Source organism: Chenopodium quinoa, unplaced genomic scaffold (assembly GCF_001683475.1).
Source record: "Chenopodium quinoa cultivar QQ74 unplaced genomic scaffold, ASM168347v1, whole genome shotgun sequence".
In the NCBI taxonomy this organism is placed as follows: Eukaryota; Viridiplantae; Streptophyta; class Magnoliopsida; order Caryophyllales; family Amaranthaceae; genus Chenopodium; species Chenopodium quinoa.
This window is the reverse complement of record NW_018743074.1, coordinates 567439-585017: the sequence shown is the minus strand read 5'-3', so window position 1 is coordinate 585017 and position 17579 is coordinate 567439. Positions and strand designations below refer to the sequence as shown.

General features: G+C 35.3%; 2 protein-coding genes and 1 pseudogene across 3 annotated transcripts; 2 read left to right on the top strand and 1 right to left on the bottom strand.

Moving 5' to 3' along the window:
* Positions 1–233: 233 nt before the first annotated feature.
* LOC110731564 lies at positions 234–5062 on the top strand (annotated as a pseudogene).
* A 710-nt stretch (positions 5063–5772) lies between these two features.
* LOC110731561 lies at positions 5773–13178 on the top strand. Its single transcript, XM_021911422.1, has 14 exons — positions 5773–6484; positions 6979–7037; positions 7427–7535; positions 7674–7783; positions 7888–7956; positions 8725–9342; positions 9908–10440; positions 10576–10640; positions 11114–11193; positions 11398–11502; positions 12013–12152; positions 12236–12364; positions 12497–12649; positions 12794–13178. Exons 1-14 carry the CDS (start codon positions 6325–6327, stop codon positions 12939–12941), a joined length of 2478 nt encoding a protein of 825 aa, XP_021767114.1. The 5' UTR covers positions 5773–6324; the 3' UTR covers positions 12942–13178.
* A 35-nt stretch (positions 13179–13213) lies between these two features.
* Positions 13214–16502, bottom strand: LOC110731562 (calmodulin-binding receptor-like cytoplasmic kinase 2). 2 transcript variants are annotated; one of them, XM_021911423.1, is made up of 6 exons: positions 16074–16495; positions 15485–15708; positions 15212–15380; positions 15036–15125; positions 14608–14909; positions 13214–13823 (listed from the first exon to the last, which is right to left on the bottom strand). In XM_021911423.1, exons 1-6 carry the CDS (start codon positions 16321–16323, stop codon positions 13539–13541), a joined length of 1320 nt encoding a protein of 439 aa, XP_021767115.1. In that variant the 5' UTR covers positions 16324–16495; the 3' UTR covers positions 13214–13538. The 2 variants fall into 2 exon arrangements, with proteins under 2 accessions (XP_021767115.1, XP_021767116.1); XM_021911424.1 differs by lacking the exon at positions 13214–13823 and adding an exon at positions 13837–14413 and having other exon boundaries at positions 16074–16502.
* Positions 16503–17579: the final 1077 nt, after the last annotated feature.

Genomic DNA, 17579 nt, shown 5'->3' with positions numbered 1-17579 from the left:
ATGTGAGACGTGACCATGTTAAAGATAGAATTCCAATTTAATTAATCTATACTGTTTAACATTTTAGGTTTCATAAATATGAAAGTATGAGCAATATTTAAGTGATTTAAATTCAGGGTTAAATCGAGATCAATAACCGCTTAATCCCTTGCAGGACAATAGGACACTACTCCATTATCTAACCACTACCCAACTAACCCAAGTTAGAAGACTAACATACAATAGTATGGAGTGAGGAGTCTACGAGTATGTATCAACATCAACACAACAAACACAGTCCCTAAACCCGACACTTGGAAAACTTTGCACTAATCAAAACAATTGTTATTACAAAGAGTACTAAATATTCTCCTAATTTTTTTTTAATTCTTACATAAATTCCATGAACCTCTCTTTTCTTTCCTCCAAATTCTCTCTTCTCAAAATCCCAATTTAAAAAAAAAACTGCAGAAAACACGATTAAAATGAGTTTAGTAGACATAATTACAAGAGTAGACGCCATTTGCAACAAGTACGACAAGTACGACGTCGACAAACGCCGCGAATTCGATGTTTCCGGCGAAGATGCTTTCGCTCGTTTTTACTCCGAATTTCAGTCAAATATCGACACTGCCGTCGAAAAATCCGACGCCGCTTCTTCCGAGAAAAATAGGGCTTCTGCTGTCGCTCTTTTTGCCGAAGTTAGACGAATTAAGGCTCGTTTGCTTGAAGAACTTCCCAAATTACACAAATTAGCTTTTAAAAAGGTTTGTTTTTCTCTCTCCTTTAACCTAATTTTGACTACCCGCGAATCCCGCAATCATTTCCTTGTTCCTCTGTGTTTTTTATTATTATTGTTTTCATGATTGATTTGTTTTGTTCGTATTATTGTGCGATAGTTGCTTTCTATGATTTGTTTTTTATGTAATGTAAAGAGAATTAGTTGTACTAAGAAAAGACCAAAAATTTAATTGAAGGAATTATACAAAGATGCAAACTTTCGGGAAAATAAGCATTTTTAGAAATTATGTATCGAATTACTGAAACAGTTTAATTTTTCAGCCAATCAAAGGGATGATCTGTTTTAAATTGATCGAATTATTGTAGTATGAGGTTTGATTTGAGTTTACTGATATTTACCAGAAAAAAAAAATTGAAAAAAAAAAAAAAATTTACTAAGACTCAACTTGGTTCAAATTATTTTGTAAGTAGTGGATAATTGTGATTTGTGAGTGACAACTTGTTTTAAACATTTTAAGGTTGTTGCATTACTTTTCACGATTGAATTATAAGTTTGTTTTTGTTTAGTTTTACTCCGAGTGTACTTGTGTGATTGTGTCCGACATAATATGTGTCCAAGTGTCATTGTGTTAAACTTGGCTATTTTGTGCAAGTAATATGGCTTATTATTTTGGTAATGTAAAATGAGTAAACTTGTAGTAGACCTTAGTATGGAACTTGTGGATATAAAAGAAAAGGCAACAATAGAGAGTATTTTGGAACTGATGGAGCAGTGGGGTTGTTGCTATTCTTTTTACTTCTCTTGTATTAGTTTTTTTTTTTTTCTTTTTTTTTTTTCTCTCTCTCATTAGTTTAGATGATGATTTATAGGTGAAAGGACTATCGAGGGAGGAGCTTGAAGCTCGTAATGATTTAGTGTCTGCTCTGAAAGAGAGGATTGAGTCCATACCGGATGGTACTCAAGGTGTACCCAAGTCCCAAGCAAACTGGTGGATGGACCGCTTCGACTTCAATGACAGCTATTAAAATAGACACTCATTTAGGTAGTCATCTAATCATGTATGCAGCTGAAGCTGTTTTGCTAATAATTACTACGGGGGTTGTATCCTTTATGATCAGGAATAATAACTTCCAGGTTGCCCCTAGAATAGTTATATGGTTTTTTTTTTTCAAGTTTGAAAACTTTGAAGATAGAAATGGTGTGATACGACACTTAAATTATAACAGTAGATATTTCCAGTGTTATGATTGTGCTGAAGCTTTTTTTCACTAAATTGGTGTAGAGGCTTGGACTCGTGCTGGGTATTTTGAACAAAGTGAGGAGTCTTCTAAGTTTCAGCAGGAGTATGAAATGCGGAAAATGAAGCAGGCGAGTCTTGCCTTCTGCTGATCTTTATTAAAAATACCATCACATTCCCCCCATTCTTGATGATTCAAGTATCCGCTTCCAAACTTGTGCTCTTGTGTGTTAGAATCTATTGTTTGTATAGGGAGCCAATGATATTATTTGGAACTGATGTGATATGATGGGGTCCCAGGGTTGTAGACTGGCTGTCTAGATATGTTTCTGATATATAGCTCGAACATTGTAGATTATAGTGCTGTGCTAATGGTAGGATGAAATATTGAAATATTTCCTGTGGATCACCATTTTTCAATACAGTAATACAGTTTGTAAATCTTATGTGGTTGTAGTTATGACTTTCCTGATGATTTGGCTAATGTATGTTTATCCACAGATTCTTTGTTTGATAACTTTTCTAGTTTTTACAGGATGAAGGTTTAGATTATATTGCTGAAGGACTGGACAGTCTGAAAGATATGGCCCAAGCTATGAATGAGGTTTGCTGGCGATATAATTCGTTGAGACCTTTAAAATAATCAGTTACTAGAAGTAAATTGAGTTATGTAATGTGCAGGAAATAGATAGACAAGAGCCACTTATGGATGAAATGGATAAGAAGGTAAATGTTTGATGCCTTCAGAGTTCATTCTATCACGCAATTCTTGTGAATCCGAAAAAGTTTTCTTGTATTCTGACATTCTTGTATTAGGTTTACCACCGACCTAGTCTCTAAAAAAATAACCAATTAACGTGATAATTAGTATCCAGATGAAGCAGTGAATTTGATTATGCATGTAAGCAGCCAAATGTGAATCAAAACATCATACGTGCCTTATGTAGTTATGCTATGTGTTCTCTAGTAATCTAGCTCTTAGCCTGTTACACCGCTTCTGGTTATAATTATGATCTAATTTTTAATTAAGTTGCAGTATATAGGTGTATGAACTTCTATGTTCTTTTGCTTTGCTCATGTTTCTCAATAATAATTTAATTATGGTCCTGTCTTTGGCTTTATTCTAGGCTGACAGAGCAACATCTGGTCTCAAAAATACCAATGTGAGACTCAAGGACACTCTGACCCAGGTATGTTGGCTGCCTATAGTGGACATATTTGGTGGGTTCAGTTGTTTTAGAAGTTAAACTATGTCTCGTGTCATCCTTAAATTTAATGAAAATAAGTATACTTCTCTATAATTCTGTATTTATTTATTTATGATCATCATCAGCTGAGGTCCAGTCGCAACTTCTGCCTCGACATCATACTCTTGTGTATAATTTTGGGAATAGCAGCCTACTTGTATAAGTGAGTTCCTCTCTTTTCATGATTTAGAACTTTTGTTTCTTATCATGCTGTCGGTTTCATTATTGTTCGAATCGCATTGTTCGTAAATATAGTCTGGTCAAGGTTTACTCCCGTACGAAACAGCCTTGGAAGGCTTAGTGCATAGTGCACATGGGAGAAGACTGGAGTAGTGGGCAGGGGAAGGGAAGAAATGGAATGGAATGGAATAGTTTACCTGATTGGTAAGAAGAAAAGGTTTCGATATGCAATTAGACCACTTTATTACACTAATGAATTTCACATTTTACTGACAAAAGTTGTCCCTTGTTCTAATTTTGGATCCTTTTGAGTAATGATTCTGAGTCTAACTAACTTCTAAATTTCTAATAATCTCTGTGATTTAATGTGTGCTCTCTTGTGATGATAATAAAAAAATAAACCCGAAAATACTCACTTTACTGAATACGAGTAGCCGCCTCTCTTCCTATATCTTCTTTCAAGTGGTTGCTTTTGCTGTAAGTTGATAATATTTTGTTAGAGAATAAGGAGGGAAGACGAATTTAGATGGCGGAATATGTTGTTCTAAAGGTGTTGGGGATGGATAAGTTTAGGTGTTGGCCTTTGCTTTGGTGGGGCTTATGATTGTCTTCTCTTTCAATAAATTCCGTTGAAGTAACGTTGTCTTTTTCCATGTCTTATCCCTTGTTTTTCTATGATGATTTTGACAATTTGACATATATATGCACCAATTTTATAGGGAAGGGGGGTTTTTATAAAAAGTGCTAATTTATGGGCTCTAATATCTTAATTTGAGCTATCTTTTCCTCTACGTCTGGGTTTGAGTATTTTTTGGAATGATTTTCCCTTTACATCAATTGGCCCCATTAAGCATGATTGGGGTCTAGGCAATGCTCGGTGAACAGGATTATGCCTTGGTGACAGAGAAGTGAAATCTCTTCCTCTTGTCAAATGTATATGTTGTTGCAATTGCTAAATTTCCTACCCCACATTATTGGAAGAATAAGAGAATATTTTAAGTACGTGTGTCTGATTGGAGGTGACGTTAATGAAATTAAATACGAAGTATTTATGTTGTTTTGCAAAGAATGTTTCATGCCAATTGTTCACGGTAATACTTTTCTTACCATAGTATCTCCATTTCTTTCTAAATGTTCAATACCAAAAGATAGATCTGTGTTCAAGCTTTTGGATGAATCTTGTTTTGTAAACTCAGAGGCAGAGTACCGTGTTTATCCTTAGATTGCGACATGTAAACTTTTACTACGAAGTAACATATTGCATTTGCCGGACTGGTTGATGAGATTGGTAGTACATAAGGATATTGTATGTTCTTTATATTTAGCTGTAGCTGACGAATCTGACATTTGAATGCAGTGCGCTGAAGTGAGTTCGATGCTACCAGATGTTCGTATTTGACTACTCATACCACCACCTTTTCGATTATAGACTATGTGTGTTGATGTCATGCACACAGTATATATCATCTCCTTTCTGTGGTATAAAAAAGCGCCCACATGTTTATTCAGTATAGGTTTGAGTTTACTGAAGGATTAAATACTGAGAATAACTTCGTCTTAGCTTTAACTCATGTACATACTTCAGGAGTAGAGTATGGTTGTACGTGAAAGTTCTTAGAATGAGGGTTTTTCTTAGTGATTTACGGGATGTGGTTGTAAACTTGTTTCGAGGTTGCTTGTTTAGATTTGCTTGCTCTTATGCTATGTTCTGTTTTCAATTTGGTTCGAATCTTGGCATTCTATATAATCCATATGAAGTATTAGTAATTAGAGAAGTTGTTCCACCCTATACCAAGTCACCAGTGTAATGTTGTTCAGTGTCATACCTGTGAACGCAGACAAAGATGAAATGTTTAGAGGTTCGTATTGATATTTCTCAGTTTCTCACAGTAGAATAATAGAAGTAATTGAAAGTGATAATCCCTTTTCTATATTTTTTGGACCTCTTTATAATTTATATCACTAAAAAGAATAAAATAATCTTATTAATGTCTTAGAACATAAATTAATGTCAAAATTTTCTTCTCATCATTATGAGAACCACATATCAAATTATCTTTTTACCAATTAGAGTTTGCTCTATTTGACATATTTGGGTTAATCGGTTTAAACTTGAGGAGAGTAGACAACTTTTTTTTTTCTTCTAATCATTGTTTGACTTTTCCTCTATCCTGAATTACAAACACTCATTTGTATGAAATTGCTGAATATGTGATTGTGTCAAAAACATTTTTTTTTTTTTGAAACTTAAAACTTAAATTAATCTTACTGTGTATTTGAATACTATCCAAAATTATTATGCGTCAAATAAGTCCAAAAAAATCAATTTTTGTTTTTTTGAACAATAAAAAAATCAAATTTATAAGGATGAGTTAGTTGAATTTTGCCAAGGATTCTTCCAAATTCATTTGTATCATAATCAAAATATTATGCATCTTGTTAATATCTCTTAACTTTACCTAATTTTTTAACCTATTACTCCATACCATAATTTTTTTTTACAAAAAGTGAAGGTTTATTGTCACTATTTTTCGGGGTAAAAATTTCATTATTTTGGGATTACAGCCATAAAACACCACTTTTTTCATCATCTCCCAAACTCAAATGATGTTACTACAAAACTATTCAAAAAAAAAAAAAAACAAAACAAAAATGATGTCACCTTCTCCAGCGCGAAGCCGTCAACAATAGAAAAAGCGGGTCAATTCACCCCATTTCTTCGTCGTCTTATTTTGGTCTCCTTTTTGCCGATAGAAAATTCAACCAACTCAAATAAAATAAAGTAAAATAAGAAGAAAATGTGCTTTAATTTACTATCAACAAATTAACATCGATCACACTTTATTTATTTCATTATTTGATGAGCAACAAGCTCACTAAACACCCCTTTTTAAATCTCCCGAAAACACTTTTAATTGTAGGGCAGAATTCAATGAAACATGGTGAAAATTCATTATTTTCTGAATTTATGTTTTGTATTTTTTCTGGGTTTCTTTGATTATTCATCTGCGGACCAAATTCCGTACAATTCTTTTACTATTTCCAGCTTTAATTACCCACAAACTAAGCTTAAACCTTATGAATGGCGTTATATTAGAGGTTAGTTCTTCTGATTTTTGGCTACCCTTTTTCAAGTTTTAATCTTTTTCATGCAATTTGGTTGTTTGATTGTTGATTATGTGAATTTAGAGCCATTATAGTTGTCATTTCTTTATTGGGTGCTGTTTGTTCTGTAATAATTCATGTTTAATTATTGGTTAAGTTATTATTTCTGTTGAGTGTTGTGTATTTTGTAAAGTATTTTTTGTAGTATTGATTTGGGATTGTTAGGTAGAAATTTATGCTTTTAAAAGGGAATGATGATTTTTATAATTTGAAGTGTTGGGATTGTAAATTAAATTTGAAAGATTTATTGCTGATTGTTGATTCAATCAGCCTTCTGTATTTAGAGGATTTTTGATCTCTCAATTTGATGAAGAAATAATTTCCTATTTCATTAATTTGTGGATTATAGTGCAGCAGTAAGCATCTAATCTTCAGTAATTGAATTGTATTTTAGCCTAATGTCTCCTAACTACCTTTTGTTCTTGCAGTTGATTTGCCGCCATGGTTCTCTTCAGTGTCTATAGGACTAGAGTCAGATGTCAACCTTGTAAGTACAATTAGTAAGTCTGCTCTGACGTAAGCTCGCATTCTCATCTCTAAGGGGATACCCTTTGGAAATTTTGCTTCAGATTACTGTCATAAAGAATTGACCCTTATGTTTATTAAATTTGAAATTGTTAATGCCACTTCTATAGGTAGGCACATTACCTAGCATAAACTTCTAACTATGAGCAGTATGATTGAGTAGGTATATGAGGCCATTTCTCTCCTAATATGCTCATCATCAAGAGCTTGAAATGAGCAAACAATTAGCCTTTGGTATACCTACATCCGGGTGTATGATAAATGTTTTGGGGGTCATTATTTTGTGGAATTTAGTTGATCATTTTGGATTGTGCACTTTATTTTATTTCTTTGACTTAAATTATGTACCAGGGTCGTGGAAGTGTGGCAAAGATTTCCAAAAGCACGCTGCCACTCATTTGCTTCAGATCTGGAAGTCCCCCTCTACCCGATTCCTCAAAAAAGGCTTTAAATCATTTAGGTGATAGTCTTTATTGTCTGCTTTTCTGATTTCTTGCTTTGTATTTCGTTCATAAATGAGCTTTTTATGCTTTTGTTTTGAGCTAACATTTGTCATTTTCTGCATCCTTTTGAAAAGTGTGATCTTTTTGTGGTGCAGTTTTAGGATCTCTTTCCAATGGATCAGTTGGACTCATAGAAAGTGTACAAAATGTTGAGCATTGCTACCCTTTGGACAAGAAGATAATTTTGAATTGGACAAATGAACAGGTCCCTAATATTTTTAGTGCTGATATAAATTGTTCGCCGCCTTGTTCTGTGACACCGAAAAATACATTATTTTGATGGTCTGACCATCCAAGTGTTTTTTGCAGATAACCCCTGGTGTCTGGTATATTGGCCTTTTCAATGGTGTTGGAGCTATGAGGACACAATCAAAGATGGTAAACTATACACATCAATTGTGTTCTAAACCTTGTTTAATTTATCCTGCGTTATTGCTGGAGCTTTTTTTTTTTTTTTTTTGGCACTGCTTTCTTTTAGGTCTTCTTCTAACTGTTGGACTTATTGTAGATGTTATTCATTCATTCTTGCATGCTATCTTTAAAGATCTTTAGCTTAAAAAGTAAAATATCATTGTTAAACTTATTGGGGTAACAATATGTATTAGCTTGTTGTGTGTGTGTGTGTGTGGGGGGGGGGGGGGGGGATAATTCTGGATCCTCTTTATTTCTGCTGATTTTGGCATGGCGAAGCATGCTTGATTTCGGTGGCAGATTGCAATCCTGCCAACTGAAAAAGGACTTTCCTTTGGGAGTAGGATATGAGCACATAACAGAAACTTAGCTAGCATGGTTCTCCTTAACTCCTTAATATTAACTAATAAAGACTAGAATCACTGCTGAAATAGTGAAATTAAGATTATGTTTAATGGCAATGAAGACTGGGTTCTAGAGATGGATAGAAATGTGGATAATATTCATAAACTAAATACGATCCATGGTTCGCCTGTAGGATGGACTATGGAGACCTATGTATTTCAAAATATCAAATTATGCAACAATTGCTCGAATATTTGGTCCCAATGACAGTGTCATATTTTTCTGTTTCTGTCTTCTTAAGTGATATTATGCTCTTTGCAATTAATAACATAAGAAACAAAAACTCCTGGAAATCTATAGGTAATTCTCTGGTTTGGGTGTGCTGTGCAGATTAGTAGAGGAAGTTCATATTCCTTTTCTGCCAATGTAAGTGTGGAAGGATGTATAGCATCAAACTTGTGGGGCCAGTTCTGCAACCAGAGTATCAAAGCACTTTCATGTTCTCAAGCATATCCTGATTATGCTATGCCAAATGTATCTGCTGCTGACTTAAATGATGGGACTACAAAAGATGTGGTTTCCTGTAGAGATCCTGTTGGGAATTCTTGCCTTGGGGATAATGAAACCAGAGTCTACTCCTTGGAAATAATTGGAATGGTAGAGTCCCTTACAATTTCAGCCACAGACGTCAGATTAAATAGAACATCATCATTCAACAATGCAGATAAAGCTGGGAAAGTTGTTATAATGTGTTATGCTCGCTATGGCACAATTGCTCTTGCAACCATGCATGATTTCTCTGGTGACATTAGTAAAGGCTCTTTAATTGTCCCATCACCAAAGTTAGGTCGCTGGTTCATCACTATTGCCCTTGTTAATCTGACTAATGGATTAGATGCGGTTCAAGAGAGTGGCACGAGACTTTGCTATTCCATATCATGGGAGGTGTCTGAATGTCCTTTGGGAAAAGCTGGATTCAACTGTACTTCAGATATTTACACGCTTCAGGTTAGATTATGTTTGATCGTTTCTGTGCAGTATGCTCTATTGTTGGTATGTGAATATTCTATCCTTTAGTAGTATATGCTTTCCTTGTGAGAGTGAGGTGAACAAATGTGCTAGTGTGCAAAAGCTATTTGTGTCAACAGTAGTCCAAGTTAGGAGACAACAGGCTGAGATGGGAAAAGTTTCCCTCACAACTGTTGTAGACAGTCATATGACTCTTAACTGGTTGTATTCTTGCTATTTCCACTTCATGGCTAGTGTTTTAATTACACAGATGGAATTTATATTACTGTAATTCCATGTCCTCTTATAATGAGGTATGCTATTTTAATTTCAATAGCAGTGCTTTGCTTCAAAGGACACCTTTTTTTTTTTTTTTTTTGGAAATTATACAGATGATGTGTATATAGTCATTATAGCTGCATATTCTCTTTATTTAGCTACTGTCTCATACATGTTTCATACTGTGGCTCTGAGCTTTTTCTTGGTAACTTCTCCTGCTGACTTATGTAAGCAAGCTCACATGAAAGAATAACTTATTGATGCATCAAATTTGGGTTTGCTGCAGACAGTTCTGAGGAAGAATCCATCCGTTCCCTTTGAATCTTATTATGTACCACTGAATGGGATCGCGTCTTCAAATTCAGCCAACTTTCCTCTTGCACCCCTTCTCAGCAATTCGACACTGGGAAATATCACTTGGACATACTTTGTTCTTGACATTCCTCTTGGTGCAGCTGGATTAAATTTGCACTTCAGACTAACATCAGAAGAGAAAGCTGGTTATGAAATATATGTGAGATATGGGGGGCTTCCGTCTGCTGATATATGGGATTTTTACTACATAAACCAACTTAACAGCAGCGATGGTTCTATGTTTTTCCTTCTATATAATTCTAGCAAACAGTTGGTCGATTTCTATGTCTTATATGCTAGGGAAGGAACCTGGACTTTTGGCTTAAAGCGTCTAAATTCCATTAATAGTCCATCCTTAGAGAAGACGATGATTTCTGTTTCTCTTGAAAGATGTCCCAAGAAATGCTCTACCCCTCATGGAGCCTGTCAAAATTTTGTGGATGAAAGTGGCTTGACGGTATACAGGTGTAGTGTTTTAGTTGCCATTTCTGTTGGCTCAGCCAATCAATATCTCTACTTATATATATGAAAGTTAATTTAGGCTCTCATTATGATGTTATCCATCATTCACTCTATTTATTGTATAATGTCATTCCTCAGCTACTGTGCTTGTGACCGGACCCATGGGGGCATTGATTGCAGTACAGAAATTATTTCTCGTCGAGGTATGTTTATTGATTATAACATGCTTTACCCGCTGTGATTTTGCCTGCTAAGTATTTTGGTGCAACTACTTTGACATATACATTTTGTTTGCTTGTGTCCCACGAAACATGTAAGCTGAAGGTTTCTTCATGCTCGTGAATCATGATGTTAAAGTAGAATGGAATCTAGTCTCGATCTATATGCATTGGCCTTCATATCAGCCACATATAGCATGCATAGAACATAGGGTAATTTTGTTGAGACAGCATCTAGTTCCTTTTGACATAATCGATCTAATTTGCTAACTAGCGACTGGATGCCTGATTTGAGTTTTACATCGTGTCGGAAAAGCTTTATTCTTGCTTATTATTCTTCTGTGATGAAAGTAACTCACAATTACACTTTATACTCTTCCTCCTAAAAAATTTAAGCTCTCACGGGACCACTTCTCATCAAAGGAAAATTTTAATGTATGCAACTAAAAGTGATGCAGGGCACATGTGGCAGTCAATTTCACTTGTTGCATCTAATGTTGCTGCTGTTCTTCCTGCATATTGGGCTCTTCGTAATAAGGTAAAAATACGAGTTTGATAAACATTTATTTATTTGAACCTGCAAACCTTTAAAGATACATAAGCTGCTCCTTTTCAAAAGATGGTTGCAGACCTTTCCATTGTACTCTACATCATATTTTCATTGTGTACAAGTGTCTTGCTAGATGTCGTCTGGGTCTCTGGGACTCTCTGGTCCTTATCCACTGGAAATTTTTTGGTGCAGGCTTATGCAGAATGGGTTATTTATACATCGAGTGGAATTTCAAGTGGACTTTATCATGCTTGTGATGTGGGTACCTGGTGTGCACTGACATTTCGTGTGTTACAGGTATTGTTTATTCTCTATTTAGTGAAGTTTATATCAATTTCTCATGTTGACATGAAGCACATCTGGGACGGCTTCGCAATAATTTATTAACTTGTGATATTGGGGCACTCATACGATCTTTGTGGATGATCACATGAGATAAATTCTTGGTTTTGATTAAACGGTCTTGTCAGTGCTGGTAGAAATGATCTCCATGCAACCGATCCCATCCTTTCGGAACAAGTCTTTGGTTTTGTTGTCCTATTGTGGTCAATCTTTTTATTATCAAGGTGATTTCTTGCTTTTTCAAGGTGAGGCTTTTAAAGTCTCAATAAATTATTCACTATACGGTCGCATTCTAAGACTTGCCCTATGTATAATTTGTCATTATGTACCAATCTTTTGCTCTCTGGTCTAGTTGGTTATTGCATTAGCGTTAGTGGTGTGTGATCCTGCAGTTATGCACATATTAGATGCATGTTTTTTTTACTCCCAACTGTTTAAACTACTATTTCCTCATGCTATACGCAGTTCATGGATTTTTGGCTGTCTTTTATGGCGGTGGTGAACACATTTGTGTATTTGGCTGATATCACTGAAGCTTCGAGAAGGACTATCCACGCTGTTGTCTCAATCCTTACAGCTTTAATGGCCATAACTGGGGCGACCAGGTAAATGTACAGTTTGATGCAAAACTTGAACTTTTGTTAAGTTTTTTCCCCCACGAACTGTGCTGAATTGCTGATCCCTGCAGGTCTTCGAACTTGGTTCTGGTAATTGCCATTGGGGCCACTTGTTTGTTTATTGGTTGGCTCATTGAGCTATCCACTAAACTCAGATCAATTTCATTTCCTGCAGGATTTTGTTTGAGTGAATTTTACAGGTGAGAACTATTCAACCATTGTTGCAAATTGATCAATTGTTGGACTGGGATATACATGCAATTGTTGAACAGCATTTTTGCTGTCATGCAATATAGTATTTGACAAGTACAATCTAATGCCTTTTTCTTCAGTTGGCACGGCATAAAAACATCACTTCAGAATTTTGTCAAGATGCTCTTGAAGCGTTTTCATTGGGGTTTTTTACTGGCTGGTTTTGTTGCACTGACAATGGCTGCTGTAAGTTGGAGCCTTGAAAACTATCAGAATTATTGGATTTGGCATAGGTAATTTATGATGCTATCAATCTCCATATGAGTCCTTAAGAAGGCTAATGTGAAAATCAACCCTTTTTGAAGGCAACTGATCTTTTTTTTTTTTTCTTTTTTTTTTTTTTCCTTTTTTTCCTTTTTTTTTTTTTTTTTTTGCAGTTTATGGCATGTGAGCATATATACATCTTCTTTTCTCTTTCTTTGCTCAAAAGTTACACCTAGAGCGACCAATACTGAAAACCGGAGACCACAAGTTGAAAACTACCAATTGACTCGACAGGAGTCCGGTTCCCGTGGAACTGATTAGAGTAGAGCTGTTAATTATGGTATTACAAGAAAGACCATCAGTGAGCTGAACAGATTGGGTAATATGCTCCATCTTTTCATGTAGATAGTAGATATGTGGCATATAAAGAGGAATAGAGGTCGCTACTGAGAAAAGGTTTCTACATTATCGTACCTGTTTCTTAGATAGATCTTCAGTATCGATGTTAATAGACTATATAATGGAGTACACTTATACATAATGTGGGATTAAATACAATATCATTGATGTAGTATATTGATCACACTGAAGGATAGAAACTCTATATTTATTGAAGGAAAAATCAAAGATTTTTATCTTTGTAACGGTAGTTGTCTTTCTCTAGTTGCTCATGTACAATTTCTAGGTCGGAAAAAAAATGATTTTATCCTTTGAAACTTATGTAACTAACACTTACATGGTATAATAATCAATACAGCTCGTTTATGAAATTCATCTTTACTGTTTTACACACTAATGTGCATAATCTTTCATAAACAACCAAAAATATCAGCAGGGGTAAAAATATGTACTTCAAATTCTAAGAATAAAGTAGCTTGTCATATGAGATTGTGGAACTTCAAATCTGCAGCTCTATGATCAAGGCACTAATGTAGCAAGCATGACTTCTCCTACCGAGTCACTTCTGCGCATGCTGGGAGAGAGAGAGCAGGTGTCTGAAGCTGATAGCTCTCTGAAGTCCTTGCGTATGCTCCAGAGTATCTCTGCGCATCTCAGCATAATTGGCCGGTTCTTTCGTTGTGGAGCTAGGCATATTAAGGCCAGTTCAAGAATCTTTTCTACTGCAGTAATATTTGATGTGGTTGCTTCTAGTTTTGGATCAAGCGTTGATCTTGCATCTCCTTCTGTGAACTTCATTATGGCCTACACTCGCACATTACCCATCAACAGAGTAAATTTACAGTCAAATTTTATAAAAATTGCATATCTTTGCACATTTAAAACTAAAGCAAGGGAAACCCAATGTGATATAACCCTCATAGAAAAAATTGCGGATGCGGTCGCGGTAACGGTCGCGTTGTCACGGGAACGGTTTGTAACGAACAAATATAACGGATCACGGCAAGCGCGGTGTGAATTTTTCGAATAAATTCACATTAATGGATTAAGTGGTGTTTATAGTCTTTAAGTTAAAAATGTATTCTTTCATTCTTTGAACGTAAAATAACCGTATTTATCAAAATAAAAGCAGGTAACATATTTGGTGAATAAAAATTACTAAATATCATGTTTTATAGACAACATAATCAATTTCTTATATATTTAACGGATGTAACGGGTTAAAAAACGTTCTAACGCGGCGAGTCACCGTTACAGAACGGATGACGCGAGGTGAAAGATGTGATTTTTGTCGCAGCGTTATATAACGGGGTTTTGCGGAACGGCAAATCCAAAATCCGTTACATAACAGCCGTTATATAACGGAACGGCCGAGTTTTAACTCCACGAAAACCCTACAAGCATAATTGAAAGTTTCTTAGGTAAGGGACTAATAGATAGGGCTTCAAAACTGAACAATTGCACGGCACTTTTGCGGTTTTGCTCATCCAATCTTCAAAGCACGTAAATGAACTTATTTTTCCTTATTAAATGAAGTCTTAAAGTCATGAAATCCATACTAGAACAAGCAGAAGAGATTAAGGCATACCCATTTAAATGTAATCCGCTCTTTCGTCATGCGTTTATTTTCAATAGGACGCCTTCCAGTCACCAGTTCCACCAACAATACACCAAAGGAATATACATCGCTCTTCTCAGTGAGTTGGTAGGTCTGAAGGTATTCTGGGTCTAAGTACCCAGCAGTGCCTTTAACTTGAGTAGACACATGTGTGCAACCGGAGTCTCTGTCGGCCGCTAGCCGGGCAAAGCCAAAGTCGGCCACCTTTGCTCTACAACGTTCTGTCAGAAGAATGTTTGAAGATTTGATATCCCTATGAATGATAGGATTATCTGCAACCAAATTTAAAGTTCTCATTAGGTAAACCAGATATTCACTCAAGAGCTACAAATACTTACTCGTATCATACTTTCCTTTTTCCTCTTTTTAGGAATATAAAACAATAGGGATATTAGTACCTGTGTACATGTGAAGATAAGTAATAGCATGAGCAACATCAATTGCAATGTCAAGTCTTGCAGCCATACTTAAAACCTCACCGCGCATACCTGCATCAATGTTGCAACATACGCTATTGAGCTCTGAATTTTCCTATGCTCAACGAAAAGTGCTCAAGTGGAAAAAGAGGACTTACAGTCCAATTGTTCTCTGAGAGTTCCGTTAGGAACATACTCAACAACAAGGATTCTCTCATCTTTCTCCTCCAGATAACCATAACACCTCACCAAGTTCAAATGGTCCACCTGAGCTAGTGTTTGGATCTCAGTTTGGAATTCTGTTCCTAAATGTTTACCATGATCGTTCTGGATAAACAGAAACATGTCAAGGAAAAAAATGCAAAGACTCTAAGAAGATGAGTTACAACGATATACATTGAATGAAATGATATTCTGATCTTCCTGCATACCCTTTTGGCACGTTTAACAGCAACAAGGGTGCCATCATCAAGTGTTCCTCTATAGACTGTCCCAAAACCTCCTTGACCAAGCCTAAGGGAAGGAGAGAAGTTCCTTGTTGCCTTGTATATTTGTGATAAGGTAAAATTGCCATTTCCAAGGTCACTCTCCGTACTTAGACTGAATGATCGAACTGAACCATGTTTCTTCTCGCTGTCACTCGTACCAGATGAAACTGAAAATCAAGCAACTTCACAGATCAGAATCTGACACAAACACTGTCAAATACTAAAGCAAGCATTTTTATATAATGAGAATGAGTTCTACCATACCAGCATATGAAGTGCTTAGAGTTCAGAACAGGAAAATTGCATTTTAATTTCTACATAATCTACAACTATAAACAATCAAGAGATACATTGAATCAACTACTGATCTTCAATCTCACTGTAATTTTTCCTGTCTTCTCCATTAGTGTAAAAAAATTCAAAACTTGACTCATTAATCAAAAGATTGATTCCAAATTCGCTAAATTAACCAAGACCCTCTTACTGTAAGGAAACTAGTGAGTAGCAAAAAAAAGAAAAGAATCAGAATTACCCGAAGATGACTTTAATTGCTGGAAACTACGCTGTTTTCGATAGTTAGAGGGATGTTCATCCTCTGGAGGCGTAAAACAATCAATAATAACTCCGGCAACGGCTTTGGCAGCATACTTAACAGGATTCCCTGATTTCTGACGACTCTTGGAACAAACTATGGCGGTGTCGGAAACAGAGGGCCGAGACAGAGCCTCAGGTCTTATCGCCTTTTCAGAGCTCCTCTCCTTACCACTTCCAAATTTCTTCATACCTGAGAATTACTGTTGAATACCAAAAAAAAAAGGGAGAGAAGAAATTGGGCTGGGGTAGATAATGGCGGGCCGTAGACAAGTACACATCGCTTCTTGTGAGGATTGAGTGAGACAGAAAAACAGAGAAAGGAAGACTTGGATATTTCAACGGTTTGGGTCCAGTGACTCACTTAAGCTAGCATTTTTAATTAATGAGACATTAACATTACAGTAAAGGATAAACACCTAATTTTTATGCATACTAAATGTATGGTCTACAAAATTTTATTGTCAATTCTTAAATTTCAAAATCATAATATGGTCCAAAGCTGAGGGTTTTTGTTTTTATGTTATATACTTGTATACATTTTGGTGCATAGGTCAGGAGACTGGTATAATGCTAATTTTATGAACTGAGGTTCAATTCTAGAAGCCAAGGAAAACCATAATTTCCTATGTTTTCAATATACTAGATCGAATCAGCTGTATATACAAAGTATGTATTAGTCTCATTCTAAAATCACTTAGGTGTAAGAGACTAAGACTTTATATCTTATCGTGTTAGAAATAGGTGTAAGAGACTAAAACTACATATATCTTATCATGATAGAAATAAGACCACGTATATTTTACCTTTTTATCTTATCTTGTATCTTTCTATTTATTTGGATAAAAGCGGCCTTACCGCCAATACAAGACGATAAGAACATTCAAAATTAAGATCTCATTTTCATTTGCCATTAAGCGAGTATTTCTTAGGAATAAATAATACGGAGTTATTGATAATATAACATAATTTCAATGTTTCTAATGCAACCCTACTGAAACATTTCTAACCCTACTACTATTCCTGAAATTTCTTCAAAAAAAAAAATAAAAAATAAAAATAAAAATAAAAAAAAAACTGAAATAATTTTCTCACTTTTTTTTTCGGCAACATTACTAACCCTACTACTATTCCTGAAATATTCTTAGGATGTCCAACAGACTTTTTAAGATACAACAGATTTTTGAAAATTAATGTAATATTTATTCTTGAAAAAAAAAATAATAGATAGTAATGATTTGAGCTGATTACTAGACTAAAAAGAAGACTAAAGAAAAAACATAAATGGGCCACCAAGAAAGGGATGTACTGTTACAAAGTTTTCCTGCCTGTATATGCAGGCAATACAGTAACTATATTAGAAGTAATGTTTTAGCATCTCTATCAATATTCCGTACACGTTAAGTATACATATAATGCACTTCAGATCCTTCTCAAAGCTTCAGAT